Source organism: Heteronotia binoei, chromosome 15 (assembly GCF_032191835.1).
Source record: "Heteronotia binoei isolate CCM8104 ecotype False Entrance Well chromosome 15, APGP_CSIRO_Hbin_v1, whole genome shotgun sequence".
Lineage (NCBI taxonomy): Eukaryota > Metazoa > Chordata > Lepidosauria > Squamata > Gekkonidae > Heteronotia > Heteronotia binoei.
Window position 1 is genome coordinate 45992891 of NC_083237.1, and position 18973 is coordinate 46011863.

The 18973-nt window shown below is 46.1% G+C and overlaps 1 protein-coding gene across 1 annotated transcript; it reads right to left on the bottom strand.

Annotated features, from left to right (window-relative positions):
• Positions 1 to 90: 90 nt before the first annotated feature.
• On the bottom strand, positions 91 to 15397 carry G6PC3 (glucose-6-phosphatase catalytic subunit 3). The gene is made up of 7 exons (XM_060256193.1): positions 15333 to 15397; positions 11025 to 11250; positions 10374 to 10480; positions 8508 to 8598; positions 6509 to 6627; positions 4842 to 4983; positions 91 to 1389 (listed from the first exon to the last, which is right to left on the bottom strand). Exons 2-7 carry the CDS (start codon positions 11237 to 11239, stop codon positions 1029 to 1031), a joined length of 1035 nt encoding a protein of 344 aa, XP_060112176.1. The 5' UTR covers positions 11240 to 11250; positions 15333 to 15397; the 3' UTR covers positions 91 to 1028.
• Positions 15398 to 18973: the final 3576 nt, after the last annotated feature.

The window sequence follows — 18973 nt, forward strand, 5'->3', positions numbered from 1 at the left end:
AGCTTTCATTTCCCCAACACGTCTAAATAGCGTGTGGTGAAGATGACACTTTTGAGAGGAACAAATAATGAGAAACGCTGCAAACGTGAGTCTGGATTTCATAATTTATTACAATACCAGTATTTAGGCTTTGATTAAAATAATAGCTGGCAAAGAATGGGGAGGAGTGCAGCAAAATCTAGGACAGCACGACTCAGCTGCTTTGCAGCATCTGATGGGCTGGCTAGTCCCTGGATGTCTATGGGTTACTACATAGCTACCTCCCGTGCCCTCTCCTTCAGTGATTCTCCTGGCCAGGATGGTTCCACTGTACGCTTTTCAGAAACAAGCTGTTGCTGCTTGCCAAGAAAAACAAACCTCGCTCCAAAGCAGTGATGTTCCTTGACATGTTTGCACGGGTACATAACAGCTCACTAAGGAACAGGGTGGCTAAAATCAAAGAAGGAAATGGGGGCAGTCTGAAAGTCTTTACCAGCCTGATTTGGGCCACACAGTAATGACTGAGGAACAGGGATCTGTGTGGAAGGAACAGAATGTAATATATGCACCCGTGTCTACAAACATTGGACACCTGAACCGAAGCTGGGAGCATCAGCTACCTGAGCAGGAAGCATTGTGCTTTTTCTACTGGAGTGAGAGGAGGAGGAGAAAATCCAGCAACTCCTGTCATACATCAAGTCCTTAAAAAAGGGTAAAGGTAGTCCACTGTGCAAGCACCAGTCATTTTCAGCTCAGGGGTGACATCGCATCATGATGTTTTCATGGCACAAGGATATTGTTGCTTGCGAAAGGTGAGGGTGGGAAGGATTCGAAGCAAAAGAAGCTTGAGATCTGGAGGAGGTTTTTTTGGTTTCAAAGAAAACAGTCTTGACCAACGTGAGCAAAAGAGCTGTCTTTCCAGAAGAACCATTTTTTGATAATACGTAATCTTCTGTAGCAAGATGAGAAACAGGCAAAGGTAAAACTAGTTGATATATACTGGGTTTTGCCAGCTATGCTCCTCAAGGAAGAAGAGGCCTCTCTGCTAGCTACTCTTGGTAGGGGGATGTCTTCCTGGAGGCCATAGCGTGGACTAGTGTGGGCAGCAATGCTACCACCACCCAAGGGAATGTGGCATACTTGACAAACGTCACCCCATACCAAAGAGCCGAGTTCTCTGGTTGCACTGCGTTGCTCAGGACTTTCAGGACCAAAATGGCCAAGCTGGCACACCAGACCCTCTGAGACCGGCTGAGTTTCTCCCTTTTGAGGTGGTTGTAGTAGGAGGAGTGGAGAGACAGCCCGAGCCCAAGGGCTGTGGCCACATCACGAGTCAATGACGCAAAGGGTCGGGTGTCTATGCGGATCCACCTGAGATTGGCGCACCACTTGGTAGCAAGGCTGATTGACCTGGAGGGGGCAAAGGAGAGACAGGGCTGGGTTGGGCAGCTATGTATGTGAGGTCATTAAAACGAGTATGATTCGGTTTGTTGGAGGATTGTACTTAAACCAGACAGATGCTAACTTCATATCTACGCTCAGCTACAAAATGTAGTATGACCTTGGGCCAGCCACGCTGTCTCCCTCTCAGCCTAACCTACCTCACAGGGTCGTTGTGACAATAAAAGAAGGGAACGTAACAGGTGGCTTGGTGGAGGAAATCAGACCAGTGGTCCATCTAGTTCAGCATCCTGCTTGCTACAATGGTCAACCAGTTGCACCGGTAAGCCAACCATCAGAGCAGAGAGGCCAAGGCCTGCCCCTGATGTAGCTACCTAGCACTGATATTCAGGGTTTACTATCTCAGACTATGGAGGTTCCCTTTAGTCACCATGACTGTTAACCCTTGTGGGACCTCCATGAATCTGTCTAATCCACTTTTATAGCCATCTATGTCTGAGGCCATCTCTGTGTCCGCTGGCATCAAATTCTACAATTTGTGATATAACTTTCTGTCTTGTTCCTTGTACCCTTCACTGAGCTCTTTGGAGAAAGAATGGGATAAAATACAATTAAATGAACATCTCTTTGCAATGCCATGGCTGATGCAAACTGCTTTTTGGGAGAATATTCCCTTGCTGAATAGGTCTTGTAAATGTTTCTGACATATTTTGGCAGGGACAGGGACAGTCCAAATGTGATGTGGATCTTTACTGGCACACTTACAAAACCTGTTATGAGGTTACAACATTCAGTAGAGCCAGAAGTAGAAGAGATTTATATCCCACTCTTCACTAGGAGTCTCAAAGCAATTTACAATCTCCTTCCCTTCCTCTCCCCTCTCAGAAGATACCTTGTGAAGTAAGTGGGGTTGAAAGAGCTCTGAAAGAACTGCTCTTGAGAGAACAGGTCTGAGAGAACTTGTGGCTTGCCTAGGGTCACCCAGCTGGCTGCATGTGGAAGATTGAGGAATCAAACCTGATTCTCCCAGATTAGAGTCAGTTGCTCTTAACTACTACACCAAACTGGCCAGTATGGTGTAGTGGTTAAAGTTCATGAGTACGATCTAGGAGGCTCAGGTTTGAATCTCCCCGTCCCCGGCCATAAAGCTTGCTGGATACCCTCAGACCAATCTTTCTCCACCTAACCTAAAAAAAGGAAAAGAGAACCACGTACACATTACCCTGAGTTCTCTGGAGGAAGGGCGGGATAACAAATACAACAGATGAAGACAGATCAAGATGGGTAGCCATGTTAGTCTGTCTGTAGCAGTAGAAAAGAACAAGAGTCCAGCAGCGCCTGAAAGACTAACAAAATTTGTGGCAGGGAAGGAGCTTTTGTGAGCCACTGCTCACTGCTTCAGATAACAGCTGGAATGTGAGTCCATCTGTCCTCTGTTTTGGAAATTGGAATGATTAAGATGCCAAATGAGGTTGGCAGGTGAATGACAATGGAAGTTGTGATTGGATTAAGTGTGATATGCAGAGATGCAGTAGGTGCGGGGAAATCAGCATTGGTAATGGACAGGAAACCCAGGTCTCCAGTCGAGACAGCATTGTGTCGAGCTTCATTATCAGTTGCAATTCTGCAGACTTAATATTCTGACAAAAGGACTGCGAATAAAGAAGAAGAATTTGGGAGGGACGGTGGCTCAGTGGTAGAGCATCTGCTTGGGAAGCAGAAGGTCCCAGGTTCAGTCCCTGGCATCTCCAAAAAAGGGTCCAGGCAAATAGGTGTGAAAAACCTCAGCTTGAGACCCTGGAGAGCCGCTGCCAGTCTGAGAAGACAATACTGACTTTGATGGACCAAGGGTCTGATTCAGTATAAGGCAGCTTCATAGGTTCATATGTTAATTGCAGATGCTGGCTGCGGCTGATGGGAGTTGTAGGCAAAAAACATCTGGAGAGCTACCATTGGCCACCCCTGTCCTATATCTTCTCCCCCCACAACAGACACCCTGTGACATGGGTGGGGCTGAAGAGGGCTCTCACAGCATCTGCCCTTTCAAGGACAACCTCTGCCAGAGCTATGGCTGACCCAAGGCCATTCCAGCAGGTGCAAGTGGAGGAGTGGGGAATCAAACCCGGTTCTCCCAGATAAGAGTCTGCGCACTTGACTGGAAAGGCTGGAATGATACCTAGGGACAGCTGGCTACAAGACAAGCCCAAAGGAAATGACAACCCAACACGCTGGTGTCACATACCACTCAGAACTCAAGCCAGTTCAACATATTATTAATGACCTACAACCAGGGCTTGAATTCAGCAGGAGCTCACAGGAGCCCAGCTCCTGAACTTCCAACCGGGGTCTGCATGCAGTGGGGAATTCTCCACTGGCATATGCAAATGAGATATGCTACTGAGCTCCTGCACCTTTTTTTCTACAAAATGACCCCTGCCTACAACCCATACTAGATAGTAACACTTCCTCACACAGGCATGGGTGTGTGTGTGTGTCTGGAGGGGAGACCTTTTCTTGCTTACTGACAGCCTGTCAACCTAAAATAACTTTTCATCCACAATTATAAACTACTCAACAGTAGCATGGACTCTGGTACCAAGGCCTGCAACAAACCAAGATGCTAACTTTGCTCTTGTATAGATCCTAGCAACACCATCAATGGACTCAGCAACATCAGCCATACCATCTCAGGTTCATACTCCTGCTCATCCTCTAATGTGATTTATGCCATCACGTGTCAGAAATACCCTTCCACCCTCTCTACTGGACAAAGAACAAACAGATATAAGTCTGACATCAGAAACCACAACATTCAAAAAACAGTGGGGGAACATTTTAACCTTCCAGGACGTTCAGTTGCTGATCTAACACAAGTAGCAGTTCTCTTACACAGGAATTTCAAAGGGAGATTAGAAAGAAAGAATGCTGAATTGCAACTGTTAATGAAGCGCAAGACAATACATCCTCCTGGACTGAACTGAGACTCAGGATTCCTGTCTCATTACCAATGTTGATTTCTCCATGCCTACTTTTCCTCTGCATGTCACACCTAATCCAATCATGCCTGCTATTGTCCTTCAGCCTTTGAAATCACTCCACTCTCCAAGACAAAAAGACAGATGGACTCACATTCTAGCTGTACCAGAAGAAGTGAGCAATGACTCTCGGAAGCTCATATTCTGCCATAAATTTTATTAGTCTTTGAAGTTTTACTGAACTCTTGCTGTTTGCTACAGATGAAGAGATATACTCCATGGACATAATGTCAACATTGCAGTTTGAGTCAGACCAGCAGTCAGTATATGGATTAAGCAAAAGCCTCTTCTCTCCTCCCCAGTCTTGGAGGCATTTTGTCCTGTTTATGTGAGGGCCTCTTTAAAAGAACAACTGGGATAAATTGTGATTAAGGATGAAATAAAGCCCCTCACACCTGACCACCCGCCCCTGTCAGCAGAACTCACCAGTTCAGATCTACACCAAGAGCTATCAAGGTCCAATAGATAGTCAAGGTACTTAGCAAGAGGAACAGCGCAGCCCGCAGGTAGAAGCTAAGTTCTCTCTCCAGCGGGACCCGGGATTCCAGCAGCCAGCCAAGGATGATACCTGGAAAGAGAGAGAGAGACGGCAGATTTTCCCATAAATTTTTATCACTGTTATCGCCCAAGGTTCCCTGAACTCTACAAACCTCATTGGCTAAGGGCCTCTTACGGGACAGGCTGTGAAGGAGATCAACACCTGCAACCCAGCTCAGCCCTAAGTATGTGTGAAGCAGGAGAACAAGTTGGATTTATATCCCACCCAGACTCTTAAGAGTGGCTTACAATCTCCTTCCCTTCTTCTCCCCGCAACAGATGCCCTGTGAGGGAAGTGGGGCTGAGAGAGCTCTGAGAGAACTGTGGCTGGCCCAAGGTCACCCAGCAGGCCCTCATGTGGATGAGTGGGGAATCAAACCCGATTCTCCAGATTAGAGTCCGCCGCTCTTAACCGCTACACCAAACCACTCTCAATGAGCCATTGCATTAACGTGTTTAATTAACAGACTATCTCAGCAGTTCTGACTCCTGCCCCTGAGCATGGGGGTTCCCTTGAGTCACCAGGACTTGTAGCCATGAATGTGTCAAATGCGCTTTTAAAGCTAATTCAATGAGTGGCCCTCAGAGCATCTTATGGCCATGATTTCAGCAAGTTAAATGCTTTTTCAGAGAAGAACTAACTTCCTCATGGCTTCTTGCAGCACTGGGACCCCATCAGCAGATTCAAAGCTGTGGCTGTCCAGTGAACAAGTAAGAAATCCAACAGGGTTTGGGCTACTCTCCACATCAGAACAGTTCCTAGACCAGAACATACCACTGTAAGATGCCCCAGGGACTACCTATGCATTTCTTTTTCCTCAGAGATGGAATTGGTGGGGAGCTATGTCCTGACACAATCCAACCCTGGGACTGGTGGGGAGCCATGTCCTGACATTCCATACGTCCCAAGTGCACGGGGGCCTGATTTGTCTCGGGAGTGCGGCATGCAGAAAGAGGCAGCTTAGACTTTCTTCTCCTGAGCCATTTTCCTGACTTGATACAAACTTGTTTGAGTCTGCCTGTATTCTCATGGGCTTCATCCTACATTTCCACATGGCACAGACAGCACCCCGCTCAGAGTCATTTCAGGTTGTGAAAATGGCAGGGAAGAAAGTATTAGGCCCTTCTGTCTATGCGTGATAATCCAAATCTGTCTTCCATATGCCTCTTAAACAGTGTTCCCTCTAAGCTGGGTTAGTGTAAGTTAGCTCACAGTTTTTTAGCCTCCAGCTCACACTTTTTTAATCTCAGTTCAGGAAGGACGGCCTCAAAGCAAATTAATTCGTACAGTAGTCAAATCGCTTGCTCACAACTTTAATGCCAGTAGCTCATGAAGGAAGCTTAGAGGGAGCATTGCTCTTAAGTATGAAATTTCAGACCACACCTCTCCACCAAACCTGGGGATGCTTCCAGGGGAAATGTCACCACATGCAGCTAGGCCCTCAGAGATGTGCATGAAAAAGGCCTTTCTGCAAAGGATGATGGGTTATCAAAACCTACACACATATACACCATGGAAACAGCCACACCACTGGCAACTGTGGCAAGAAACTCACCTGCCAGGATGCCACCAAGTACCTGATGAGGGAAATGAGCCAAGATGAAGATACGCGAAAGTCCCACAGCCAGCAGGAGCAGCAGATAAACAGTAAAAGGTACTGCTTTCATCACCCGGCTGGAAAGCAGGAGGGATGACATAGTGGGTTAGTTGAGAGGGGAGAGGAGCTTCCTCTGCCCAGAGAAACAGCTGATTATCCTGATCCAGAGCCAAGAACCACTTTCAGTGCATGCCTGGAATGTGAGAAGCAGGGAAAGAGGACCTCTGAGCACATCCTGCCATGTTCTTGGCCTCATCTCACCCACCAGTGCGTAAGAAACGCCTCTCATTTAAACACAAAACCATGGTGGAGTTTCTGAGTTGAGAGCTGACGCCACATCTGGAATGCTGATTCCACAGTGACAGCCATCTGTTTGTAAATTCTTACATAATTCAAAAGGAACTGAGATCTGTGGTTCTGTAGGGCGAAGCAGCAGCGAGCTGGGGAAAAGATTGTTTATGAGTTTGGACTGACTGAGGTCAGGGTCCTGATGCCCAGGCGAGAACAAGAGGATGTTGGCTTCCATCTGGGAAGCACCCCAAGGCTGATCAGGACCATGCCTTTCCTGCCATGGGTGGAGTTAGATCCAACCAGCTTTTCCTTGGGTGAAAAAGGAAGGAGGGGATCCCTCTCTAACCACCCAAAAAGGCTATACTGGAGACCACAGGACTTACATAGGCAAAAAAACCCCCATGTGGGGCTGGGTGGGGGAGGCCTTTAGTCAAGCAGAACAGGATGAGCAAACCAGCCTCATGATTGTCAAAAAGGGGTGTTTTCCTTTTAGTCTCACTGACAAAGAAAACCTAATTCCTTTTCAATGTCATTCGCCACCATACCCTGTAGCAATGCATATCTTGAGTTCTGCATTCTCAAGGTGAAGCAGTCCCTCCTTTTGTCTAACTTGATCCCACTGCCAATCAGTGGTGATTACTTCTATTATTCCCAGCACCACCCAACTGTTCTGGCCTGAGGCATGTTAACCAAGGTTCTCTTATATGCCACAACTTAACAGTATCTACAGACCTCACCCTCCAGTCCCTGGCTTGTATACTACTCTCTGCACTGTGCACCAGGACCTGCACCCAGGTGAGACCCTTGATACTCCAGTGGGGGAATCTCCTTGAAGTCAATGACCTGGGCAGTTTACAGCACATCAGAGGCACACCCCACACTGGGGTCTTTATCATTCAGACATCACCCAACTTCCTTCTTTACTACAGCTCCTGTTCCACATGGATTCTGTACATGCAAGTTCCCATGATCCACAGCATAGCCCCTTTTTTGGGTAGTCAAAGGGAACTGCACCTTCTCTTTTCACCAACGGAAAAGCTGGTCAGAATCAACTCCATGAATTACATTTGTTACTTCCCGTTCTCTGAAGAGCTCAGAATGGCATAACTACACCCTGGTCTCCCCTCTGAGCCTAGGTTAGGATGAGACCTAGGGCTCCTTTCTCAGCAGAAAAACATCTGCTTTGTAATCTTCAGTGAAAGGATCTCAGGTAGAAGGGACAGGGAAAGACATTTTTCACCTGAGACACTGGTAATCTGCTGCCAGTTAGAACTGAGAATGGTGGGAGTGGGTGGACAGAGGGCTCTGACTTGGTATGGGGCAGCTTCCTATATCTACCTAATCCCTGCTCTGAGAACCAAACTATTTATGGTACAGTCCTAAATGATTACACTCATCTAACTTCATGGCTTTATAAAGGTAATTGTTCAGTTACCTTTATAAAGGTAACTGTTCAAAATGTGTCTTCTAGTATTTTTAAAGTACAAGTAGGCCAGAAAATCCCAGAAAATAAAATACATTACAGCCAATTTTTTTAAAAAGGGAGAACTATAATGAAAAATAGTTGTTTTGTTTTGAAAATCCATCTGTTAAATAGAAACTATTGTGAAACCAAAGGAGGGAGGAAAAACTGGGAATTTGAGTCAGCTGGATAAGGTGATTATACCTCTTGGAGTGCTGGGATGACCACGCAGACAAGGTGGTTACAAGTGGCCACAGTGCTGCTCCAGTGATCATACAGTGGCCTGAAGGACTACCTGCAAAACAAGAAACATGAGTTCCTCTTTAATCCTTTTGGAGCTGATCCTTTTCTCTTCTGGTATTAGAGAAAATTCATCACATTATTGTGCATGATAAGGTAGAGGGGGCAGTTTTGCTCCCCTCACACTCATACACACTCAGTTTTCAGTTTTTTTTTAAAAACAGACACACACACACCCATTCACTACCTAGTTTACAAGGGCACCAGAGGATTCATTAATATAGTTTGGCCCTCAGAATCATTTGTAACTCAGCCACTTGACACCACAATAGAACCAACCAAACCTCAGTAAAGTCCTCAAAACATGAAAAAACATAAGGTAGAGGAGGTCCTTTTGACTTTGAAGCCATTTGCGATGCTCATCAAACTGAATCATAGGGTTGTAAGGGACCCCACGGTCATCTACTCCAACCCTCTGCACAATGCAGGAAATTCACAACTACCTTTCCCTAAGTTCACAGAATTAGCATTGCTGTCAGATGGCCATCTAGTCTCTGTTTAAACACCTCCAAAGAAGGAGAGCCCACTACTGAGAAACTGCTCTGCCAGGAAGTTCTTCCTATGTTTAGCCAAAAACTCTTTTGAGTCAATTTCAACCTGCTGGTTCTGATCCAACTTTCTGGAGCAACAGAAAACAACTCTGCACCACCCTTTATATGACAGCCTTTCAAGTACTTGAAGATGGTTATCATATCACCCCCTCAATTGTCTCCTCTCCAGGCTAAACATACCTGGCTCCTTCAGCCTTTCCACATGGTCTCCAGACCCTTCATCATCAAGGATTAACTCACTTTAGGGAGTAACACTTGCTTTCATCATTATCAGCCAAGCACACAAACGCAGTGCCATTATATGTCAAAGACCAATCTTCCCCACAGATGTGGCATTTGGTTTCCCCAGGCTGAAATTTCACATTGTCAGAGAAGAAGAAGACTGCAGATTTATATCCCGCCCTTCTCTCTGAATCAGAGACTCAGAGCGGCTTACAATCTCCTATTTCTTCTCCCCCTGCAACAGACATCCTGTGAGGTGGGTGGGGCTGAGAGGGCTCTCACAGCAGCTGCCCTTTCAAGGACAACTCCTGTGATAACTATGGCTAACCCAAGGCCATTCCAGCAGCTGTAAGTGGAGGAGTTGGGAATCAAACCTGGTTCTCCCAGATAAGAGTCCGCACACTTAACCACTACACCAAACAGGTGCTGGACAGTCATTTTGGTCAAATTGCCTTGGGCAGGGGGCGGTATGCTCCAGCAATTGAACCAACTTCAAAACACGAGAGAATTCTCTCCCCGCCCCCAGCCAGGATATAACTGTATATCTCTTCAAGGACAATTGAAGAATCTGGAGTTCTGTTGGGTGGGCTAACATGGCACATTTCATAGTAACATCCTAAATGTTATTTTAATCTAAGGTTTGCCTGCACTAAAACCTCAGAGTAAATACAAATTGAGACAGCATTTCAGTGACAAATGACCCGCAGCTCCCTATTTGTGTGTCTGTTTCTTTAGAGACCCTTTGGATTTAGAGACCCAAGATTCAAGAAGCCATCTGGTGCCAAAAAAACACACTGGTGGTCAGTAGTTACTGTGGCACCAGTGGGGATAACTAGCGTAACAGACTTTAAAACAGTTTGTGGAACAGATCTCTGGTTGTGTCTTCCCCCACAAGAATAGCCACTCTTAAGGAACAGGGGACCCTGGAGCTGCCTCATCCATCTTTAAACCACAAATTATCAACTGAAACTTTAGACCCTCTTTTTGAATTACCAACCTGGTCCCGTTTCACAGGATGCAGGAAACTGATGGAGAGAGACTTCCCTGTGACTGGAATATGCAGACTCCAAAACCCACCAGAAGGGCCGTTCACCAAATAAGAACCTTGGGGAAGTGAAGAGAAAAGGGAGGGAAAATCATAGAGATACCAAGCTGGGAGTTATCTGCCTACCTAGAATCAAAAGAACAGCGTGGAAAGTGTGGAATTTGCTGTGGTGAGATCTGCAGCAGGCCACATGGGAGGCTGACCTTTCTACAGTTGGATACCTCATTTTTCCCCCCAACAAGGACCAAAAATGCCTTACAACATTCCCTTGCTCCAGTAAGCTCATCACTCTATAAAAGAAGAGAATGAGGCAGAACCTGTTGGCAACAAATCTGCATTGACTTCCCCAGATCACCAAGTTGTCCTTTAGGAGCTCGCAGTCGAACACTCTGGCTCAGCACCTGCCTCACAGTAGCCTTCTGGCTAAAGTCTTTGTTAACCACAGATATCAAATGCCTTAAAAGTCTGCGGGGCATCAAGCTATGAACTTCTCCACTCACCCATATAACCACCCATAGCTACAGCAGCCCTTTTAAGGGTTAACAGACATTCCTAAAACCCATTCCTTTGAATATTGCTTTATGACAGGTGCTTGCTACTCACCATTTAAAGACTAAATTGAACCATTCTGAGATTAAACCCAGCCAGAGCACTTTCAGTCCAACCTTCTGGTCCAAGAAATAAGCAATTGGGAAATAGATGATGAAGACGCATTTTGGGTCACCCAAGAAAGTCACCCATAGCCAGAAATCCTCCAAGCACGGCACCCTTTGCAGCAGCTCTGCAAACCAGATTCCATTGCTGTAGAAAGCATCCATAATAAGCAAGGCTTAAACAAAAAAAAACAATGAGTCATGTTAATTGTGATATTTTCACCCAGGTGCATTGCTTTTGTACTGCAGATTTTAAGGGGTTTTAACAAAGTTTGCTGTCCTTGCTTTTCTCAAGGAACCCTGGGAATCAAGGCTGGTTCCAAGGGATTCGGGCACCTTAGGTAAAGTATGACTTTGGCATCCCATCAATATACAGCAAAACATAACCAAGAAAAGTACAGTGACCAGTCACAAGATAAATTATTGGGGGATCCTACTTGTGTTATACATGGAAATGGCTCCAGATTGTATCACTTGCATTTCATTGTCATTTAACCCTAACTTGGGAGAAGGGCTGTGGCTTCTCCTTGATACACAGAAGGTTCCAGGCTCAACTCTCAGCATCTCCAGTTAAAGGGATCAGACAGTAGGTGATGTGAAAGACCTGTCTGAGACTCCAGAGAGCTGCTGCCAGTCTGAGTAGACAATACTGACCTTGGTAGACTGAGGGTCTGATTCAGTATCAGGTAGCTTTCTGAATACTGATTACAGTTTTCTCTCTAACTGCATATGTGTGTGTGTGTGACTACAGAAGGCTGAGGGCTTCCTGGGCCCAAGCTTGAAGCTGTGCTAGATTGTGCTTCTTGCAGCCAAGCAAACATATGGACAGACCCAAAGGTGGCTGGGTGCAGCTGCGATAGCCTACTGTATAACACCCCCACCCTCCAGCAGTGACAGGCCTGGCGCTTTGCAAATCCGAATTGCTCCTGCTGAGAGCAGAGCAGACCCCTTTGCCACACCATAGATCCTTGCACGTTCAAACACAGTGAGCAAAGAGCAGGGATCACTGGAGGGGGTGTAGCTGTAAATTTCTTGTGTTGTTCAGGGGGTTGGACTAGATGACCCTTGAGATCCCTTCCATCTCTATGTTTCCATGAATTGTCCCCAATCTAACCCAATGCCCGCCTAAAGTTGGACACTATAGGCAACGGCCTAGGTTTTTTTATGTAGTTTTTATGTACACTCTGCCTACTTTCCCAGTGTGGACCAATGATCCCTCTAAACTGCAGAGTCTTGTGAGCAAAAATTCTACGTTGTGAGCTACTGCATAAATTAGTGTGCTCTGGGGTCATCCTTCCTGAGCTAAGACAAAAATCTGTGAGCTGGAGGTTAAAAATCTGTGAGCTAGCTCACACTAAGAGGGAACACTGGTGGGGACTCAGGGGAGCTTATATTCTTCTCCTCACAAGAGAGGGGGGCAGCTCAAGGTCATCGCGTGAGCTTTCTATGGCAGAGTGAGGAATCAAACTTGGCTGGTTCGGAGCCTAGCTTTACACTAACCAGTACATGATATTGCCCATATGCTGCCCATCGTCCCTGTTGGGGGATTTCTATTGTACCCCCCAACAATATAAAACACCAAACTCAAAATCTTGCAGTTACCAAAATAACCTGCAGTTATCAGAAGGCTACGTTTTAAGAGCTCGTAGATAGACCTTAGCTGACTCCAGGCTTCTCAAAGCAAAAACAGTTTATTAGACTAAAGTTTCTCTTTAGACAGATGGCAAACAGTTTAGATACCATTAGTACATTTCAGTTTCTTCTTTAAACAGAAGGCTTCAGATATATGGATAGGAAGACAGAAGAAAAAAGAGTTTACACAGAGCATAAAGCATACAATACAATACTGAAAATCTAAGTCAATACAGCATACAAATACAATACTGAAAAATCTAACCCTCAACAGGACTTAGTCTACATTTTCCCATTTAAAATCTAAGTCCAAATCCCAATCTATCAGAGCTATGCTCCCTGTTTGAGGTTTGAGGATAGACTGACAAAGAAGTCCCTGCCTCTGATACAATCTGCAGCTTCTACACAAAAGTGGAGGTAGGGTTGCCAAGTGCAATTCAAGAAATATCTGGGCTTTGGGGGTGAAGCCAGGAGACTTTGGGGGTGGCGCCAGGAGACATTAGGGGTGGAGCCAAGATCAAGGCTGTGACAAGCATAATTGAACTCCAAAGGGAGTTCTGGCCATCACATTTAAAGGGACAGCACACTTTTTCAATGTCTTCCTTCCATAGAAGTAATGAAGGATAGGGGGTCCTTCTTTTGGGGCTCATAGAATTGGACCCCCTGGTCCAATCGTTTTGAAACTTGGGGGGAATTTTGGGGAGAGACACTAGATGCTATACTGAAAATTTGGTGCCTCTACCCCAAAAAACAGCCCTCCCAGAGTCCCAGATACCTGCGGATCAATTCTTCATTATTTCCTACGGGAATAAGTCTCTATAGGGAATAATAGAGTTCCCAGCAGACATTTCCCTCCCTTCCCCCCGCTTTCTGACGACCCTGAAGCAGGGGGAGGGCCTCCAAACTGGGGGATCCCCTGCCCCCACCTGGGGATTGGCAACCCTAAGTGGAAGGCTTATAAAGGCTTCAGCCCATCTCTTTATCAGATCTACTGGGTCACACTGCACCCCAGCTGTGTTTCTGACATCAGCCAACTGTAGCTAACTCAAAACAATCATGGCTGAGACTGTCCTTAGTTCACCGCAACCTTTCACCCACTTAGCAGCCATTTTTGCAAATGGCTGCCTCCTCCACCTTGTTTCCTCCTTGCCATATAAGGATTTTTACCATATATGGTGCTTCCTACATGATAGTGATGAATAGTTTAGAGCTCTGGTGGCCGAGGTCATAACTGCAGCCAAAAATCATAGAGAAATATAGAGGCTTCTAAAGTGTTTGAAGAGCTTAGTGCTCCTTTCATAAGAGAATGGCTACTTTCAGAAAGAGTTCTTGTAGCGCATTTCATAAAGAGTATGTTTAAGACCATAAAGAATATGGTTAGGATCATAAGGAGGGCCAACCCAAAATAAATACCGCCACAGTCCCTACTTGCAAGAGCCAGCCGAGCCCCTACTTTGAGCCATCCTGGGGTCAAGACGAGTTTGGTTGGCCACACTCTCCCTTCCCAGCGTAAAGGAGGTGGGCGGCACCATGCAGTTTTATGGGTAATGGTCAGCAGTAATACTGCTTTCGGGCAGGATGAAAGTAAGGTTGCCCCCTCGCCCAGGCAGCTGGAGATCTCCCGCCATTACAACTGATCTCCAGGCTACAGCAATTGCTGTAGAAAATTGCTACTTTGGAAGATGGATTCTAGGGCATTTCTGAGGTCCTTTCCCTTCCCAAACCCCGCCCATGCTCCACTCCCCAAATCTCCAGGCATTTCATTACTGCCAATACCAGTAAACTGGTGTAAACCGGTGCAGAGTTTCAGACCCATACTTAACTTTCCACTTTTTGTTATGAACACCTGGAGATTCAGTACCGGCAAAATATTTAAGCTCCTTCCAAGCCCAGTTTACAAGGGTTTAAAACGCTGCATAGGCATCCTGCCCTGTTCTCCGCACAACAAGCATGCAAGGTAGGCAGGCAATCCTTATAATAAGGAATAAGGACCTTTATTCCTGCTACTGATGATGGGTGCGGCTTCCTCTGTCTATGGCAGACGAGAGATTCGAAACAGAAACTTCCTGCTCAGCCTCTTCAGGCCAAACCGCAACCTTCTAGCGCTTAATACGGTTTCCCGCAAGGCTCCTCTAGAACTGGTGATTTTGTGGCGACCTCCGGCCATTTCGCTGAAAGACAGTTTCCAAGGTCTTTGGGATTATAAGGAACTGGTGCAACGGCACGCGAGTTTGTTTGTTTGTTTTTGCCCCAGCAGCATCAGCTTAACATGGCTGCTTTAAAAAAAAAAAAGATTGCTCCCAAAGGTGTGACGATGCTCGGGACACTTATTCGACTGAAAACATGCCCGTCGCATCCCGTGGCCACAAATCCTGTACGCATGCTGGCCCCGGGAAGTAAGTCCCATTCATTGCATTGCGACTTACTTCCGCGTCAAAATGTATTTGCCATCTTTTTACTAACTGGAGCAAACAAGGCGATCTTATTGCTACCGCCCCTTTCTTGTTCCTCTTCTTTCCCCCCGCTCAAAATCACTTCCCACTAGCTTCCCACTTTCTCTTTGACCTCCGTGTAACCCTCTCATTCACCATCGCCCTCCCCTTCACTCCAACTCGCTTCTCGTTACCTGGAATCCCTGAAAACCGCTTCTCCACGGCATTGATCCGGGAAACTACATTTCCCGAAAGCCTGAGAGGCAAGGGGGAGAACTAGCCCGCAAATGATTCGACTACTGGGTGGACTACAGGACATTTTTTGGAACTCGCATTGTAAACTCCGGAGTTAACCGATTTACACCCCCCCCCCCCGCAAACAACCTTTGCGGATGTTTCCTGCAGTGTTCCTAGACTACGTCGTATACAAGCATTGATCTATCTATGCAGTCACATATAAACCCTCAACATTGCAATACGACAAAATAGTCAGCACGACATTTTGATATATTACTACGTAGTGTTAATTTTTGAAAAGTATTCCGTGTGGTTGTACACTGTTTATATATAAGACTTAGAGAACAATGTAGACATTCGCAGAGATCCAGGTGGGCAGCCGTGTTGGTCTGACATTCAAATATACAGGTAACAAGCAGGGAGCCCTTGCATTGCATTACATTCTATATTCTTACATTATAGTGATGTCATATGCAGAGTTACTTTAGTCTAAGCCCATTGATTCCAAGATATTTAGACCGGAGTAACTCTGCATAGGATTGCACACAGTTAAGAACCTAATAAAGATTTCAGAGGCTTATGGAACGTTGAGCATGAAAAGAAAGATTAAAATGGCTGGTGCCTGGATAATAGTTTTATTGCTCAGCAAATACTTTGTGTTTGTGGTGAAGCCAATCATTGCTCCATTTCAAATCACTTTTCCCCCAATGCGTTAATATTTTTTGCTTCTAGAGAAATGCAATTAGTTAGAGAACTGAATCTTGCACAACAGATCACCACAGTCATAGCGAAGGGATGCTCTAGATGTTTGGATATAGACATAGATCAGCTGTGGCTGAAACAGGGTTTGGAGTTTCCCTCATGGGCCAATCTTACACCCACAGGACTCTCATAACTGCCTTCCCTAGCTGTGCCCCCAAACTTCCCTCTTTCTGAGTAACCCCTTTTCTGCACAAAATGATTCACAATGTTACATGGACAGGGACTGTGTTCTATATTGTTGTGTGTAGTTTGCTGTAAACTGGATCCTCCTATGTAATCTTGCATTGTTGATACACTTTGCTTCAGTTTTGTTTTGTTGACTCGTGGTTGGTTCTACAATGCAAATTCTATTTCCTTCTTTATTTAACATCCCGCCACATTGATTGTATTGGCTCACTTTGCATAATTTGCCTTGAGTTCCAGTGAGACAGGTGGACTATAAATATCATACATAAATGAATAAATCCCTAGAGGAATTTGGAACAATGAGTCTGGAGAAAAGATCTGCAAGGGTCAGGAACATGAGAGTTTTCCTCTAGGCCATTCTGGCCTCTTGTTTCACTTATTTGTTAGAATCCTGTGCACCATCTTCTCCAGTCTAGAAGAAATCATCTCTATCCTTAAAGAAGCAGTAACAAGACTCTTTTCTGTGTCTGAGTCCAGTGGCGCCTTTAAGATCAACAAAGTTTAATTCTGAGTATAAGCTTTCCTCTTCATGCACACTTCATCAGATACACTGAAACAGTTTTCCTCAAGCCTTACATATAAGTAATGACGGGGGGGGGGAGGGGAATTAGATTCCAGGAGGGGCTAGTTAGAGTCAAGATGTATAAGTAGCTGGGCGAGGAGTATAGCTGAGATTGGATTAAAGTAGTTGGTAGACCTGTGAATGGCAGTAAATTAGCATACAAATACAAGAGTTAACAAACAGATGTAATAACTGTGTTTGAGTCCAGTGGCACCTCCAAGACCAACAAAGTTCAATTTTGGATATAAGCAAGAAGGGAAAGACTTAGCACTTGTAGATGCACACTTCCTCAGATACACAGAAACAAATTTCCTAAGGTGTTACATATTGGTAGAGGGGTTAGTTGCCAGAAAGGGCAAATGAGAATCAAGATGCATAAGTACAGCTAAGTGGAATAATCCAGTTGGTAAGGTCTGTGAATAGCAGCAAAATAAGAATTAACAGATGTGAGAACGAAGTTTGAGTCCAGAGGCACCTTTGAGGCCAACAAAGTTTAACTCTACACATTACACATGCTAAGTCACTCACTTCTCACATACCCAGAATTAAACTTTGTTCTGCCATTCCACCTCAAACTACAAAAACAAATATGTGCTTAGTTCTCCTGTCTTCTTTTTATACACCCAGGAAAATGCTGTTTATCACTTTGGGGTCAAGCAGCAAGTTTTCTCCAGGATAGTTTTGCCAGGGACCTTGGACAGCTTCCCCCCCCTTCTTTTTGCCATCTTCTGGGCTTGGAGTAGGGGTCACTGGGAGTGTATGAGGGAGCTATTTGTGGATTTCCTGCGTTGTGCAGAGGGTTGGACTAGATGACCAGGGAGATCCCTTCCAACTGTATGATTCTAGTAGAACAAAATAGGAGTCAATTGCACCTTTAAGACCAACGTAGTTTTATTCAGAACGTAAGCTACTACTTCAGACCAACATGGCTGCCTATTTGGATCTATCTGTATGATTCTAGGAAATATTAACTGAAATGAAGTCAGCTGTACTTATCTCAAAGCTTCCATCTAGGGTTGCCAGATATTGGAAAATACTTGGAGACTTTGGGGGTGGAGCCAAGAGAGGGTGGGGTTTGGGAAGGGGAGTGGCCTCAGCATGGCACAGTGCCATAGAGACCACCCTTCAAAGCAGCCGTTTTCTCCAGGGGAGCTGATCTCTGCCAGCTGGAGATCAGTTGTAAAAGCAGGAGATCTCCAGGCCCCACCAAGTGCCATCAGGAGGTCCACCAGTGGGGCCAGGACACAAGAAGCCCTCCCACTGTGCCCCCCACAAATACCAAGAATAGAGCATCACTGCCCCAGACAGAGTTCCAACGATGTGGCTAATAGTCACTCATGGACCTCTGCTCCAATCTCCTCTTGAAACTGTCTATGCTTGTAGCCGCCACCCACATCCTGTGGCAGTGAATTCCATGTGCTAATCACCCTTTGGTGATTAGCACACTTCCTTTTACCAGTCCTTAAATTGCCCACCGGACTCCAGTTGCAGCCTGTTGCTGCAGACGAACACTACTACCCATTTGGAATTATCACCATACGTGCATGGATTAAAGCTGCCTTCATTGTAACGTGTGTACGGGGTTCCATGTGTGCTTAAGGGGTCTACCGGACTCCTGTTGCAGAGCATTGCTGTGGACTTAACACCACGGTTATTACCCATTTTGGAATTATCACCATGTGCACACGGATTAAAAGTGCCTTCAAGGTCACGCGCGTCTAGGTTCCACGCGCCCTCCCTGCTCCAAAGTTTCCCTGCCTTAATCGCGCCACGCGAACGAGCTGCTTGGGAAAAAACCCAACCGCCGGCATTCCTGCGAACCGCACTGGCCACGCCCCCTCCCGGGACCCGCCCCCTCTCGCCTCTCCTTCCCTTCCCTTTCCTTGCCCTTCCCGAGCCCCTGCGGCCAACCAACCAACCGCCGCTCGCTTTGCGCGGTGACGTCACGGGCGTGCGTGGGTGCGGGTGGGCGGGGCCCCGTCGCCTTGGCCACACCTCGCCTTCCCTCTCTCCCCCTCTGTTTTTTTTTACGCCAGGCGGCCGAAAAAGCAACGGAGCACGCGAGTGGCGGGGGCCTGGCCTGGCCTG

Bases quoted from the DNA above. Each gene is read 5' to 3' on its own strand.
- G6PC3 (XM_060256193.1), bottom strand. From the start codon at position 11,239: ATGGATGCTTTCTACAGCAATGGAATCTGGTTTGCAGAGCTGCTGCAA. The intron at 8,599-10,373 runs GTTGGTAATTCA...CTTGTTTTGCAG, and splicing joins ATCCTGTGAAACGGGACCAG to GTAGTCCTTCAGGCCACTGT. The intron at 1,390-4,841 runs GTGAGTTCTGCT...TGCCCCCTCCAG, and splicing joins CTTGGTGTAGATCTGAACTG to GTCAATCAGCCTTGCTACCA.